The sequence below is a fragment of the Grampus griseus genome, assembly GCF_964374135.1.
Source record: "Grampus griseus genome assembly, chromosome: 5".
Lineage (NCBI taxonomy): Eukaryota > Metazoa > Chordata > Mammalia > Artiodactyla > Delphinidae > Grampus > Grampus griseus.
In genome coordinates this window covers 35,214,151-35,230,536 of record NC_138998.1, presented here as the reverse complement: position 1 = coordinate 35,230,536, position 16,386 = coordinate 35,214,151, and the positions used below count along the sequence as shown (strand labels likewise).

Genomic DNA, 16,386 nt, shown 5'->3' with positions numbered 1-16,386 from the left:
GAAGTATAGTTGACTAATATTAGTTTCAGGTGTATAACAGTGATTCAATATTTTTATAGATTAGACTCAATTTAAAGTTATTATAAAATAATTGCTGTATTTCCCTGTGCTGTACAATATATCCTTGTAGCTTACTTTATACATAGTAGTTTGTACCTCTTAATTCCCATACCCCTATCTTGCTGAATTTTCATCTTTAAATTGAGTGTTTTGTTTCATTTCAGGGCAAGAAGTTACCTTATCACCTTGGAGATGATGCAGAGGAAGGGGAAGTTTCTGATGAAGACAGCGCAGATGAAATTGAAGATGAGTGCAAGTTCAAGCTCCATTATGTAAGTTACAGGCTTGGCCATAATTTTTACCCTCTGTGTGCTACAGTAAAAATTGCTGCTGTGTTGGAATCTTCACAGATATGGTGGCTGTAGTGTAAAAAGGATATTTATTGAAAATTACTTTGTGTGCTGGCACAAAGACTCCCAAATGTTTATTGAGTGAGTGAGTCAAGGATTCTTGTGTCCTAGAGTTGGAAGGAATGTTAGTGATTAACCCATCTGACCCTCTCTCCAGGGACAAATTCCCTCCTATTACAGCTTGGTCAAAACTCAAATTGCAGTTGGAAATGTTGCTGTCTGCTGACATAAATGGGCTTTAAGCCCCACCATGCTGCCTGTCAAGGCTGGCTCACAGAACCCAGCTGCAAGTGTGTATGCTTCTCTAGAATGCTCATCCCCTCCGTAAGAGAATGTACCTTGGACCAGAAGATTTCCAAGCTCTTCCAGACATGGATCTCTTGGCTAAATCTTACATTTGCCACATTTCAGATAAAATGGCATAGAATAGTTTGCCACCTGCATGGTGCTTCAGACCTCTGTCCTAGATCAAGGAGTTGCCTTTGTAGAAAAGCACCATTTAGCCTGGTAATCCAATGGAAATGCAAACCTGGGAGAAATGTAAGGCTTAAAGACCTCCCCCACCCCCCATCACTATGGGGGACTAGGACTTCTTGACTTCCCCCACCTTCTATAACTCACATGATTTCCAGGAACATATGACAATCTGAGAGTAGCACCTGCTCATGTTAACTTGTTATAAGGTTTACAATTTCATTTCTACAGAAAAGTAGTATTCCTCTAGATGTCTGGACAATTATTCTACCCTCTAAAAAAAGAGAAATATTGTATAAAATCTGCTAATTTACATTATTGCCCTGAATTCAATTACTACATCATTAAAAAAAGTCTACTCTCTTTGAAATAATAGTAACTGTGATGGCTTCCTATAGGTATTAAAGAGAGCTGGTATTATTTTCAAAGAGGGCAAGGGCTTAATGACAGCTGAAGTCTCAGTAGATAGTTCTTTCTTGGCTTTGATGCATTTTAGAAGGGATGAAGTGGAGAAGACTCAGCCTTGAAGTGAAAAGGAAAAATTACCATCTGTATTAATCCATTGCCTTTTAATAGTTTTTATTAGCTCAATTAAATACCACTAATAGGGCTATGGTTACAGAAAATTAATCTCAAGAGATTTACATAAGTGAAAATATAGTTAATATTTTTGTTTCTTTTTTGCTCTTCCAGCTAATTGCTATTTTTATAATTAATTACTTGCTATTATAGGTAATTTCGTTCTTTAAGCTTTATTTTATAAGCCAGATTTTTGTCTCTGAATTTCAATATCTTTGCCTCTTGTTTCCCAAAACTCTTGGTTGCCAGCCTCAGAGTAGTCTATCATTTAGAAGCAAGGAGCAGAGAGTCTTGACTAAGTTATGTGTTTAGCGAATGTAGTTTTTAGTGAAAATGAGTGGTGGAAATTTAGCTATTGATACTATCACAATAGTCATTTGTTGCTCTGAGTAAAACCCAAGTTATTCTAGTTTCTAAATCCACCCAGTAATATAAAATTTCTTCTGATATCAGTGAGCCTCCTAACTTTCTAAGTTAAATATCTACAATTATAAAAGAGAATTAGGTATAGTTTTATGGAAACAAACCAATAAATTCACCTGTGAAAATATCCAACTGGGTTCCTCTCAGTCTTCAAAGTCTCTTGGTTGATGTCTAGGAACCCATATAGGTTGAGAGTTTACAATGTGATTCCATAAAGATAGCCGTCATCTTTCATTTGGATTCTTTGATTTGGGCCTAAGTGAAAGTGGAGAGCACCTTACCTGTAACATTTTACAGGTGTCTCTTTGTTAGACTTTAGGAGAGAAAATATATAAAGAAATCAACATTCTAGTGGAAATATATAAGGTTTTTACTCATCTTTTTCAAATCTTTTTGTCTATTTTTGAGCTCTTCTGAGAAAAGGCAGTGCTGTATTTAGAAAGCCAAAGTGTTATCCCGTAATCAGTCAATTTCTAGTTCTGTTGTCAGCAGAGGGCTCAGATGCCTTATCTGAGTGTTGAACGTAAATTGTCTGATCTAAATCGAGTGTCTGATCATATTTCTGCAAAGGCGGATGTACTGTGCATAGTTTGTATGAAACCAATAATTACCTTAGAGGAAGTTCTTAACCTCAGTTTTAAGTTAACAGAATGTGGTTAGATTTATAAGTTATAGATATTGCAATAATTATTGCAATAAATAAAGATTTTCAGCTTAGCATTCGCGAACACTGGAATGCTAGCTGTCATGGGGCTTATGCAAGATTCATTGGCACATTCAAAAGATTTTTATGGAGGAACTCCTGTTGGAGATGCACCAACATGCTGTAGATGTTGGGGCATATATCAGTAAACAAAACAGACAAAAATCTTTGCCTTCGTGGAGTCTCTGCATTGGTGGGAGAAGGAAGGATAGACAATAAGTAACGTGTAGTGTACTAGGCAGTGATAAGCGCTAAAGGGAAAAAGGGAGGGAAGAAGTGTAGAAAGTGTGTGTGTAAAGAGTCTGTTGACGTTTTAGATGGGATGGTCAGGAAAGGTCTCACAGAGAAGGTAACACCTGAGCAAAGACCGGAAAGAGGCGAGGTTAGCCATGCTCATATCTGGAGTGGGGTGGGAGGTTGTTCCAGGCAGAGGGAACAGCAGATGCAGAGGTCAGAAGCAGGATCTGTGGCTCTCCCAGCTTTACCCTGTTCTTTACTCTGTTCTTTACGTTAGAACAGAGAGGGAGGCAGGACCCTCACGCTGGCCTTCTTACTCCTCCTAGTCTACCATCAAGCTGAGGGATTCAAACCACACCGAAAGCTTTTGCTCTTTTAAGAAATGCTTTCTTTTGAATTGATTGAATCCTTTAAGCTTCTACCTCATTAATCTGAGGCTTCAGCCATAGAGAAAATCTGGCTCATACTGTAATAAGCCATAGGTAAAGCCGGTGTGTTCAATGACCCAAGAATCACACAACTCAAAGACTCCGGGGACAGCTTCCTTTCAACCACAGCACAGTAATCTAACAAATTTGATTCAGTGGGGCCAGCTCACCATTATTCATTTTTATGGGGTCCTCTAATGTCAGTGTGCCTTACAGACTTTCCACCCCACTGGTTCAACCTCACTGATTTTTTCCTCTTCTGCTGAGCTATTCAGTATCTTGTTCCTTGCACTCTCTGAATCTGGGTTCAGCCAGCTTCTTAGGCACAAATATCAAGCTGTCTGTCTCCTATATGAAGCTCATCCCGTGAACACCAAGCCTTCCAACAAGTTTAAACAAGCCCTAGTAGAGTAACATGTAACCACTTTTTGTGTTATGTTAGTACCCTAAAACCATTATTCACTTTGCATGTCTCATACTAAATACTTTAATAGTTTCCTCCCTCCCTATTACCTTAGATTAACCTTCTTTCCTAAGTTATTCATTTTATGATTTGAGCCATTTTAAGGACGATTATGAATCTTGTTGGTTTAAGACTTGTCAGCACTCACGGAAAGGATGAGTTACCTCATGATGTTGTGAGGTCCTGTTCCTCGGTAAACACCCACGTGCCGGGCATGCTGTTTCATCCTGGTGACAAGGGGTGAGGAGTGGAAGGTGAGCTGAAGATTCCAGTTGTTTTCTAGTATATGATACAATTTCTTCCTCCCTGCCCTGCCAGAGAGTTAAGGTAATGAACATTTAAGGTCTAATGTACTGTATGTATTATTGATATGTGTATGTACATATTTCCCTTATATTTCAAAGTTATTATCTTCTGAGAATTATTGCCGAGAACTCAACTATCCCTGTTGTTTTTTTAAATTAATTTTTATTGGAGTGTAGTTAATTTACAGTGTTGTATCAGTTTGTGCTGTATAGCAAGGTGAATCAGCTATACATACACATATATCCACTCTTTTTTAGATTCTTTTCCCATATAGGTCATCACAGAGTATTGAGTAGAGTTCCCTGTGCTATACAGTAGGTTCTTACTAGTTATCTGTTTTGTATATAGTAGTGTGTCTATATCAATCCCAGTCTCCCAATTTATCCCTCCCTCTTTCCCCCTTGGTAACCATAAGTTTGTTTTCTACAACTATTTCTTGTTGGTAATATGTCTTTCCTTTCTATTCTAGCTGTTCTGTGACTTCACTATTAAATGACTAGAAGTAGGTTTATTTTTCTTAGCACTCCATATTCACTTCCTACTGGAGAACTCATGTTTTCTTTCATTCTAGAAAATTCTCAACAGTTTTGTTCTTTAAATATGTTTTTATGCCATTTCATCAGTCTTCTTTTTCTGGAAGTACTATTAGATTTAGGTTAGAATCTTACTTTATTTTCTATATCTCTTAATTCTTTAATGTTTTCTTTTTTTTCGGTATGCAGACCTCTCACTGACGTGGCCTCTCCCGTTGCGGAGCACAGGCTCCGGACGCACAGGCTTAGCGGCCATGGCTCACAGGCCCAGCCGCTCCGCGGCATGTGGGATCTTCCCGGACCGGGGCAAGAACCCATGTCCCCTGTATCGGCAGGCAGACTCTCAACCACTGCACCACCAGGGAAGCCCTAATGTTTTTTTTATGTCTCTGCTGATTCTGGGTACTATATGTTTACAGTATTATTTTCCAATTCATTAATTATCTCTTTGACTACATCTAGTCTAGAGTTTATCCCAGCTATTCTTTTAATTTCAATGACTATATACTTGATTTACAAAATTTTTATTGTTTTTTTTTTCGTAGACACCTGTTCTTATTTTACTGTTTGGCTTCTTAGTTTCTTGTTCTTTTTATGGAGCTATTTCTTTATATCTTTGAGCATCTAAACATACTTATTTCAAAGTGAAAGAGTGAGTTTCCTTTCCATGTGTTGATGTTTTTAGCACTCCATCTTAGCATTAGTTTTTCCACATGGGTTTTAGAATTTTGGGTTGAATATTCAGTTTTGAGTGGAATGTTTTTTCCCCTTCCATTCTCCTTCTTTCTATATTTAACCTTCTTATCTAGTGGTTTTGGGATTGCTTCTACTTGAACACTAAGCACCCCCACCCCCATGGCACCCACACATATACACACAGCCCACCTGTGCCCCAGGTTCCTAACCAGACCTTACATTGATTGAGAGTTCTCTGCCACTAGAGATGTTGAAGATATTACCCATTCAGTCACCAAGCAAACCAGCACTTTGTTTGTCTTCTTATTCATTCTTACCTCTTTTGATATTAAATTTTGAATCTTCCCCACAATAGTTTTTTTTTTTTTTTAATGTTTCCTATTATAAGCAAGGATCCCATTCCAGCTTTCTTCACCACCTTGGTTTCATGTTGAGAGACCAGCTCTAATCTCCCACAGCATGTGGAACACTTTTAGTTTCTATTGTACTAAAAGATATAAATTCTTGGCCACCTTTGCCCTCTGTGAATATGGAGCTCAACTACATTTATGATCTGCAGTGATCTTGTTTATTTTATTTCGACCAAGATTATGATTTTTCTCTTTGTTAGTTCTTCTGTCATTGCAGCAGTGGGGGACTTTAAAGCATGAATGTACATTGTCATATATAAACCCACATGTATGTACAGATGCACAAACCCAGACTTACATTCATTTTGGACAGTATTTTTTTTGTTTTAATGTATATGAAGAATGGTTGCTCTAATAACATTTAAAAGTGTATGCTTGGGCTTCCCTGGTGGCGCAGTGGTTGAGAGTCTGCCTGCCAATGCAGGGGACACGGGTTTGTGCCCTGGTCCAGGAAGATCCCACATGCGACAGAGTGGCTGGGCCTGTGAGCCATGGCCGCTGGGCCTGCGCGTCTGGAACCTGTGCTCCACAACGGGAGAAGCCACAACAGTGAGAGGCCTGCGTACCGCAAAAAAAAAAAAAAAAAAAAAAAAGTGTATACTTAACAGCTCTGAAGAAACATTACCTTTTGCTATTTTTTCTGACATTGTACTATTATTTTTTTATACCTGAGCTAAAATCAGCTTTTAAATATGAAACACTTGTTGAACCCTTACTAGCACCAGCACTATGCTAAGGACTTTATACTTATAGAATTTCATTTTATTCCTATAGCCATGGGGATGGAGTTGAAACTATCATTTCTGATGTTTTACAGATTAGGAAAATGGGGTTGTGCTAGATAAAGTAATTAATCTAGTGATTAATTTAGAGGAGGAAAATTATATGGGCCATCCTTGCTCTCAAGCATGATATTTTATATGACCTCTCAGATTTATGTCTTTTGGGGAGTTCATATAGCTGGAGAGACACACTTATCACACTGGCAACAAATAATAACAAACTTGACAAATTGTTATGTCATGTGGAATTGACTTAAGAAAATGTGAATTCAGAGGAAAGAGAGCTGAGGGTAGCCTGGAATACCCAGAGTAGGTCAGATGACATACTGGGTAGCAGTCATCAAACACACAGGCTTTGGAGCCTAGGTCAAAGCCTGGCTCTGCCACTCTAGACCTGTTTCTTTATCTTCATCTTCTAAATGGACATCAAAATAATACGTCAAAATCTTTTTCTGGCTCTCTGACCTGCCTACCACCTTCATAAGTTGCGTTCACACTCCTGGGAAGGGGTTGTCCCAGTTGGCTCTGAACTGTTGTAGGAGTGTCCTCTCCTGGCTGACATTGACCTCTGACCTGGAGAAGGAGCAGGTCTACAAACCTAGGGGACTCTCATGACCTTGCACAAATACATTGTGTGACTGGCCATAATATCTTGAGAATCTTGAAGTCATCCATTTTATCTCCTTATCTTCCTGGGGATCTCTACTCTTTAAAAAAGCTATTACTACATGAAAAAATCTTGAGACAGAAAGAATAAGGGTTCTAAATTCTGATTCTTACTGACAGCAACTAAATTAATAGGCTCTATATTATAAGAATAAGCAATTTATTTTTAATTTTTATTTTATCTTGGAGTACAGTTGATTCACAATGTTGTGTTAGTTTCAGGTGAACTGCAAAGTGATTCATTTCACAGAATTAGAACAAAAATTTTTACAACTTGTATGGAAATGCAAAAGACCCTGAATAGCCAAAGCAATTTTGAGAAAGAAAAACGGAGCTGGAGAAATCAGGCTCCCTGACTTCAGACTATACTACAAAGCTACAGTAATCAAAACAATATGATATTGGAACAGAAACAGAAATATAGATCAGTGGAACAGGATAGGAGAACAGGATATATATATATATATATATATATATATATATATATATATATATATATACACACACTCTTTTTCATATTTTCCATTACGGTTTATCAGAGGATATTGAATATAGTTCCCTGTGCTATACAGTAAGACATTTAGATCTTCTGCCCAATCTTCTGTTTAGATCTTCTGCCCAATTTTTGATTGGGTTGTTTTTCTGATATTGAGCTGCATAAGCTCCTCGTATATTTTGGAGATTAATCCCTTGTTGGTTGATTCATTTGCAAATATTTTCGCCCATTCTGTGCGTTTTTTCATTTTGTTTATGGTTTCCTTTGCTGTGCAAAAGCTTTTAAGTTTAATTAGGTCCCATTTGTTTATTTTTGCTTTTATTGTCATTACCCTAGGAGGTGGATCAAAAAATATCTTAAGGCAATTTATGTCAGAGAGTGTTCTGCCTATGTTTTCCTCTAAGAGTTTTATAGTATCCCAGGCTTATGTTTAGATCTTTAATCCATTTTGAGTTTATTTTTGTGTATGGTGTTAGAGAGTGTTCTAATTTCATTCTTTTACATGTAGCTGTCCAGTTTTCCCAGTACCACTTATTGAAGAGACTGTTTTTCCTCCATTGTATATTCTGCCTCCTTTGTCATAGATTAGGTGACCATAGGTGCATAGGTTTATCTCTGGATAAAATAGTATGGAGTTTCCTTAAAAAAACTAAAAATAGAGCTACCATATGAGCCAGCAATCCCACTCCTGGACATATATCCAGAGAAAACTATAATTTGAAAAGATACATGCACCTCAATGTTCATAGCAGCACTATTTACAATAGCCAAGACATGGAAGCAACCTAAATGTCCATCAACAGAGGAATGGATAAAGAAGATGTGGTGTATATATAATAAAATATTACTCAGCCTTAAAAAAGAACAAAATAATGCCATTTGCAGCAACATGGGTGGACCTAGAGATTATCATACTAAGTAAAGTCAGAGAAAGACAAATATCTTACATCACTTATGTGTGGAGTCTAAAAAAATGACACAAATGAACTTATTGACAAAACGGAAACAGACTCACAGACATAGGAAATAAACTTATGGTTACAAAAGGGCAAAGGTAGGGGAGAGGGATAAATTAGGAGGTTGAGATTAACACATATGCACTACTATATATAAAATAGATAATCTACAAGGACCTACTGTATAGCATAGAGAATTCTACTCAATACTCTGTAATAACCTATAAGGGAAAAGAATCTGAAAAAGAATAGATATATGTATACGTATAACTGAATCATATGGTAGCTCTATTTTTAGTTTTTTAAGGAACCTCCATACTGCTCTCCATAATGATTGTACCAATTTACATTTTCAGCAACAGTGTAGGAGGGTTTCCTTTTCTCCACACCCTCTCCAGCATTTATTGTCTGTAGATTTTTTGATGATGGCCATTCTGACCGGTGTGAGGTGATACCTCATTGTAGTTTTGATTTGCATTTCTCTAATAATTAGTGATGTTGAACATCTTTTAATGTGCTTTTTGGCCATCTGTATGTCTTCTTTGGAGAAATGTCTATTTAGATCTTCTGCCCATTTTTTTAAAATATATTTTTTATTGATTTATAGTTGAATTACAGTATTGTGTTAATTACTGCTGTACAGCAAAGTGACTCAGTTATACATATATATATATATATATACACTTTTTTTCATATTTTCCATTATGGTTTATCAGAGGATATTGAATATAGTTCCCTGTGCTATACAGTAAAACATTTTTGTTTATTCTGTATATTCCAGTTTGCATCTACTAATCCCAAACTCCCAGTCCAACCGTCTCCCACCCCCCTCCCCCTTGGCAACCACCAGTCTGTTCTCTGTGTTCCTGATTCTGTTTCTGTTTCATAGATAGTTTCATATGTGTCATATTTTATGAGTGATATCATACGGTATTTGTCTTTCTCTTTCTGACTTTCTTCACTTAGTATGATAATCTCTAGTTGCATCCATGCTGCTGCAAACGGCATTATTTCATTCTTTTTTATGCCTGAGTAGTATTTCACTGTATATATGTACCACATCTTCTTTATCCATTCATCTGTCGATGGACATTTAGGTTGTTTCCATGTCTTGGCTATTGTGAATAGTGCTGCTATGAACATAAGGGTCCATGTATCTTTTTGAATTATAGTTTTGTCTGGAGTGGGATTGCTGGGTCACGTGGTAATTGTATTTTTAGTTTTCAGAGGAACCTCCATACCATTTTCCACAGTGGTTCTGTCCCTTTTTTTTTTTTTTTTTTTTTTTTTTTTGCGGTACGCGGGCCTCTCCCGTTGCGGAGCACAGGCTCCGGACACGCAGGCTCAGCGGCCATGGCTCACGGGCCCAGCCGCTCTGCGGCGTGTGGGATCTTTCCAGACCGGGGCACGAACCCATGTCCCCTGCACTGGCAGGCGGACTCTCAACCACTGCGCCACCAGGGAAGCCCTCTGTCCCTATTTTGATTGAGGTGTTTGTTTTTTTTGATACTGAGCTGCATGAGCTGTTTGTATATTTTGGAGATTAATCTCTTGTCAGTTGCATCGTCTGCAAATATTTTCTCCCATTCTGAAACTAATATAATATTTTAAATCAACTATACTTCAGTTTTACAAAAAGGAATAGTGACTTCTCCTGGTTGGAAATATAAGCCATTCTCATCCTCTGCCATAGTTGTATAAATTTGACTTATTATGTAGTAAAGGAATGAAATCATTATTTAACTGAAGAAAACAAAGGAAAATGATTATCATAAGGGTTAAGTTAAGTTCATACTCTGTAAAGAACTCAGAACAATGCCTGGCACATAATTTGTACTCAGTAAATGTTAGATACGATCTATAAGAAGAATAGCAGCTGCAGCATGATTATCGCTAATGTAAGTCCTGAGCTGGTCCTTGAGCAGAAGAAGGTGTTTTAAGGGAGCTAAAGGAGCAGGCAGGAGACAGGAGAGGACAGGAGTAAATGCACAGCCTCGGATGGCTGAGAAGCAGCTGCTCTTCAGCCCAAGACACTCAGGTGGCCAGCTTGGAGAGCTCTAAGGCACTCACAAAGGGCAGCTAATATATTATCCTTCCTGTCTGCAACTCTAACCCAGAGGGGGAAAAAAGACATTTTGGGACAGTGAGATATTCCAGTGTTTTGTTTTTCGTTTTTAAAGCAAAGGCCCCAACTGTGGCTGCACGTTGGAATGACAGGGGAGCTTTCAAAAATCCCAATGCCCTGGTCCTCACCCAGAGATCCCATGTAATTGGTCTGGGATGGGGCCTGGAATTTTGCCACATGCCCCTGGTGATTCCAGTGTGCAGCCCAGGTAGAGCACCACTCTGCATGGTGGTAGAGAGAGTCCCTCATTAAGGGGCAGCCCCTCCAGCCCACTCCCTCCCCTTTCCTGCTGCTTCCCAGCCTGGAAGTGGTCAGCCCTCTCTGTTTCCAGTGATCTTTTCATTTCACGCTGGAGACAAAACAAGAATGTGTTTTGTGTTTGACTTATTTATTTGTGGTTGATATTCCTAGATCATATTTGCGTCTCAGAAATGGGAATTAGGAAGCCTGATTGCGGCTCAGGTGGAAACTACTCCAGACCATATTGAAGGGCTGCTGTCCCCTCCCCCCAACTCCAGCTGCAATATCCTCCCTCTCCCACCGCTCAGGGAACAAAAGAGCAAGATGCTTATGGCTTTCAACTGTGGTCCCTGCTGCAGCTGCACGGTGGCTGACTCTTGCCAGGTTAAGTGTGTCGCAGCTTTTTTTCAGTAGTGCTATTGGGTTCCAGGGCCAAACGATAATATATTAATGAAACCTCAGCCATACATTTATTTATTCTTGTGCTGTAAATCACAAGGAAGAAAAAGATCAACAGGCAGAAATATCATTCCTTCAGCAACTCCCAGCGTTGAGAGGATGTAAGGTGAATAATTATAGCCTTTGTGTTAAGCATTCATTATTTCACCAGCACCAGTGGGTCCGGCTTTGTATCTTTAGCCTTGTTTTGCTGACGCTGAAAGTGTTTGGGCATAACTGCCACGGTTCATTTCCTCACTGTCTCTGACTCCTCATGTGGCCCTGAGCCAGGCAAGGAAACTGATGCTTACTTATTTGGGGCATTTGTGCGACACCAGGCATGCTAGGTGCTCTTACACACTTTCTCTTTTGGATCTTTCAACACACGTGCTCCCTGCCAGGCTCTGGGTCACTTGAAACGTGTTGGGAGTTTGAGACCTGGACTTCCTTTCTCGGATTCACTTCTTTTTTAAAGAATTTTATTTATTTATTTACTTTTGGCTGCATGGCACGTGGGATCTTAGTTCCCCGACCAGGGATCAAACCCTCGCCCCCAGCATTGGAAGCGTGGAGTCTTACCCACTGGACCGCCAGGGAAGTCCCTCTTGGATTCACTTCTGACCTTAAGTGAAACCTACTATTGTATATTTTTCTACAGAGGGATTGTGATGCTTTATTTCCCAGATGTCCTGTAGGAATAAAGATTATTTAAAATATGATTAATTTGACTTAGGAATTTATCTTTTTCTGTAACAGTAGAAAAGGGATGACTGCAGCACTGTATGGTGAAGTAGACACAGAATTTTGAATTGGAAGTCTTAGGTCCCACCTCATCCACTTCATAGGCATGTGTGTCTGGACAAGGTGTTGAATCTTTCTGCCTCTGCATCATTATGAGTAAAATTTGGCTAGTCTTTTTAACTTTTTATTTTATATTGGAGTATAGATGATTAACAATGTTGTATTAGTTTCAAGCATACAGTAAAGTGATTCAGTTATACATATACATGTAGCTATTCTTTTTCAAATTCTTTTCCCATTTAAGTTGTTACATAACATGGAGCAGAGCTCCCTGTGCTATACAGTAGGTCCTTGTTGGTTATCCGTTTTATTTTATTTTATTTTTTCAATTTTCTCTATAGTTTATTAATAAATAAAAAGTTTTTTTTTTTTTTAAAAAGAGAAGCATCATAATTTGGCTATTCCTACTGCCTTAAAGGGTCTTGGGTGGTTCAAAGTGTTGTTACATGACAGTGCTTTGTAAGCCTTAGCACAGCATATAAAGTCTTAGTTGCTTTTTCTGTGTTTCCCGGTGCTCTTTTCTCCATGTTCATATAGGTTACTCGTTCTCATAGATAGTGCTTTGCTAAGTGTTGCTCATGTTGGAATGCCTTTACCCCACTCTTTGCCAGATTATCAGCTCTTATTCATACAGCCCATTGTAGAAGGTTGATTTGTGGCCGGCGAAAGATATGTCCAAGGCCTACCATCTGGTACCTATGAGTTTGACCTTATTTGGAAAAAGACTCTTTGTAGATGTAATTAGGTTAAGAATCTTGAGATGAGATCATTCTGGATTAACCGGGTGAGCCTTAAAAATCCAATGACAAGTGCTCTTATTTTGTGGGAGCAACTCATCCTTTATTAATGTTAGGAGTGGGGACAATGGGAGAAGGCCATGCAAGGACAGGCAGAGACAAGAGTTATGTTGCCACAAGCCAAGGAGTGCTTGGTGCCACCATAAACTGGAAGAAGCAAGGAAAGGTTTTTCCCTGAGAGCCTTGGGGAGGCTGAATGTAGCACTGACAACAGCTTGACTTTATACTTCTGGCCTCTAGAACTGTGAAAAAATAAATAGCTCTTCATTTTAAGCTACCAGGTTTGTGGTAACTTATTGTAGCAGCCACAGGAACCTAATACACGCCTCTTTTAAGGCTCGGCTCAAGCGTCCTCTGATCCTGGAAGTCTCCTGCATTCCCAAGGCTGGGCGAGGTGCCCCTCCTCTGTGTGCCCATCTGTCACCCTACATGCACCTGTTGTGTAATTATGCACTGATGTGTCTGCCTCCTCTGTGACACTGAGAGTTCTATGACAGTGGGGTTGTACCTTAACAATGTTTTCACCTTGCATATAACAGCTCAATATATATTTGTTTTATGCAGAATGCTCTCAAACTCTCTCTCACCTGTATTAACTCCCCCACCAGCACTTTGGTCTTAGTGCTCGTAGTGGAAACCAATGCGTCTGGCTTTTCTTTTTTTTTTCTTCGAATTTTTGAATTTTATTTCATTTATTTTTTTATATAGCAAGTTCTCATTAGTTTTCCATTTTATACATATTAGTGTATATATGTCAATCCCAATCTCCCAATTCATCACACACACACACCCCAGCCGCTTTCCCCCCTTGGTGTCCTTACGTTTGTTCTCTATATCAGTGTCTCAGTTTCTGCCCTGTAAACTGGTTCATCTGTACCATTTTTCTAGGTTCCACATATATGCGTTAATACACAATATTTGTTTTTCTCTTTCTGACTTACTTCACTCTGTATGACAGTCTCTAGATCCATCGACGGCTCTACAAATGACCCAATTTCGTTCCTTTTTATGGCTGAGTAATATTCCATTGTATATATGTACCACATCTTCTTTATCCAGTCGTCTGTCAATAGGCATTTAGGTTGCTTCCATGACCTGGCTATTGTAAATAGTGCTGCAGTGAACATCGGGGTGCATGTGTCGTTCTGAATTATGGTTTTCTCTGGGTGTATGCCCAGTAGTGGGATTGCTGGGTCACATGGTAATTCTATTTTTAGTTTTTTAAGGAACCTCCATAGTGTTCTCCATAGTGGCTGTATCAATTTACATTCTCACCAACAATGCAAGAGTGTTCCCTTTTCTCCACAGTCTCTCCAGAATTTGTTGTTTGTAGATTTTCTGATGATGCCCATTCTAATTGGTGTGAGGTGATACCTCATTGTAGTTTTGATTTGCATTTCTCTAATAATTAGTGATGTTGAGCAGCTTTTCATGTGCCTCTTGGCCATCTGTATGTCTTCTTTGGAGAAATGTCTATTTAGGTCTTCTGCCCATTTTTGGATTGGGTTGTTTGTTTTTTTATTATTGAGCTGCTTGAAGTGTTTATATATTTTGGAGATTAATCCTTTGTTGATTTGTTTGCAAATATTTTCTCCCATTCTGAGGATTGTCCTTTCATCTTGCTTGTAGTTTCCTTTGCTTTGCAAAAGCTTTGAAGTTTCATTAGGTCCCATTTGTTTATTTTTGTTTTTATTTCCATTACTCTAGGAAGTGGATCAAAAAAGATCTTGCTGTGATTTATGTCAAAGAGTAGTCTTCCTATGTCTTCCTTTAAGAGTTTTATAGTGTCTGGTCTTACATTTAGGCCTCTAATCCATTTTGAGTTTATTTTTGTGTATGGTGTTAGGGAGTGTTCTAATTTCATTCTTTTACATGGATCTGTCAAGTTTTCCCAGCACCACTTATACAGTGGAGAAAAGACAGTCTCTTAAATATCTTTGCCTCCTTTGTCATAGATTAGTTGACCATAGGTGTGTGGGTTTATCTCTGGGCTTTCTATCCTGTTCCATTGATCTATATTTCTGTTTTTGTGCCAGTACCATACTGTCTTGATTACTGTAGCTTTGTAGTAGAGTCTGAAGTCAGGGAGTCTGATTCCTCCAGCTACGTTTTTATTCCCTTAAGACTGCTTTGGCTATTCGGGGTCTTTTGTGTCTCCATACAAATTTTAAGATTTTTTGTTCTAGTTCTGTAAAAAATGCCATTGGTAATTTGATAGGGATTGCACTGAACCTGTAGATTGCTTTGGGTAGTAGAGTCATTTTCACAATACTGATTCTTCCAATCCAAGAACGTGGTATATCTCTCCATCTGTTTGTATCATCTTTAATTTCTTTCATCAGTGTCTTATAGTTTTCTGCATACAGGTCTTTTGTCTCCCCAGGTAGGTTTATTCCTAGGTATTTTATTCTTTTTGTTGCAATGGTAAATGGGAGTGTTTCCATAACTTTTCTTTCAGATTTTTCATCATTAGTGTATAGGAATGCAAGAGATTTCTGTGCATTAATTTTTTATCCTGCTACTTTACCAAATTCATTGATTAGCTCTAGTAGTTTTCTGGTGGAATCTTTAGGATTCTCTATATATAGTATCATGGCATCTGCAAAAACTGACACTTTTACTGCTTCTTTTCCAATTTGTATTCCTTTTATTTCTTTTTCTTCTCTGATTGCCATGGCTAGTACTTCCAAAACTATGTTCAATAATAGTGGTGAGAGTGGGTATCCTTGTCTTCTTCGTGATCTTAGAGGAAATGCTTTCAGTTTTTCACTGTTAAGAATGATGTTTGCTGTGGATTTGTCATATATGGCCTTTACTGTGTTCAGGTAAGTTTGCTCTGTGCCCACTTTCTGGAGAGTTTTTATCATAAATGGGTGTTGAATTTTGTCAAAAGCTTTTTCTGCATCTATTGAGGTGATCATATGGTTTTTATTCTTCAATTTGTTAATATGGTGTGTCACTTTGATTTGCTTATATTGAAGAATCCTTGCATCCCTGGGAAAAATCCCACTTGATCATGGTGTATGATCCTTTTAATATGTTGTTGGGTTCTGTTTGCTAGTATTTTGTTGAGGATTTTTGCATCCATATTCATCAGTGATATTGGTCTGTAATTTTCTTTTTTTGTAGTATCTTTGTCTGGTTTTGGTATCAGGGTGATGGTGGCCTCCTAGAATGAGTTTGGGAGTGTTCCTTCCTCTTCAGTTTTTTGGAAGAGTTTGAGAAGGATGGATGTTAGCTCTTCTCTAAATGTTTGATAGAATTCACCTGTGAAGCCATCTGTTCCTGGGCTTTTGTTTGTTGGAAGATTTTTAATCACAGTTTCAATTTCATTACTTGTGATTGGTGTGTTTATATTTTCTGTTTCTTCCTGGTTCAGCCTTGGACGGTTATACCTTTCCAAAAATTTGTCCATTTCTTCGG

The 16,386-nt window shown here is 38.4% G+C and overlaps 1 protein-coding gene across 5 annotated transcripts in view; it reads left to right on the top strand.

Annotated features, from left to right (window-relative positions):
• PLCH1 (phospholipase C eta 1) overlaps positions 1-16,386 on the top strand; it is a gene marked incomplete at its 5' end in the record, with an annotated part of 212,634 nt that overhangs the window by 152,563 nt on the left and 43,685 nt on the right. For all 5 annotated transcript variants that reach the window (XM_082655618.1, XM_082655617.1, XM_082655615.1 and 2 more), the window contains one exon: positions 225-332. In XM_082655618.1, coding sequence (XP_082511744.1) covers positions 225-332 — 108 coding nt within the window. The remainder of the gene's footprint in view (positions 1-224; positions 333-16,386) is intronic.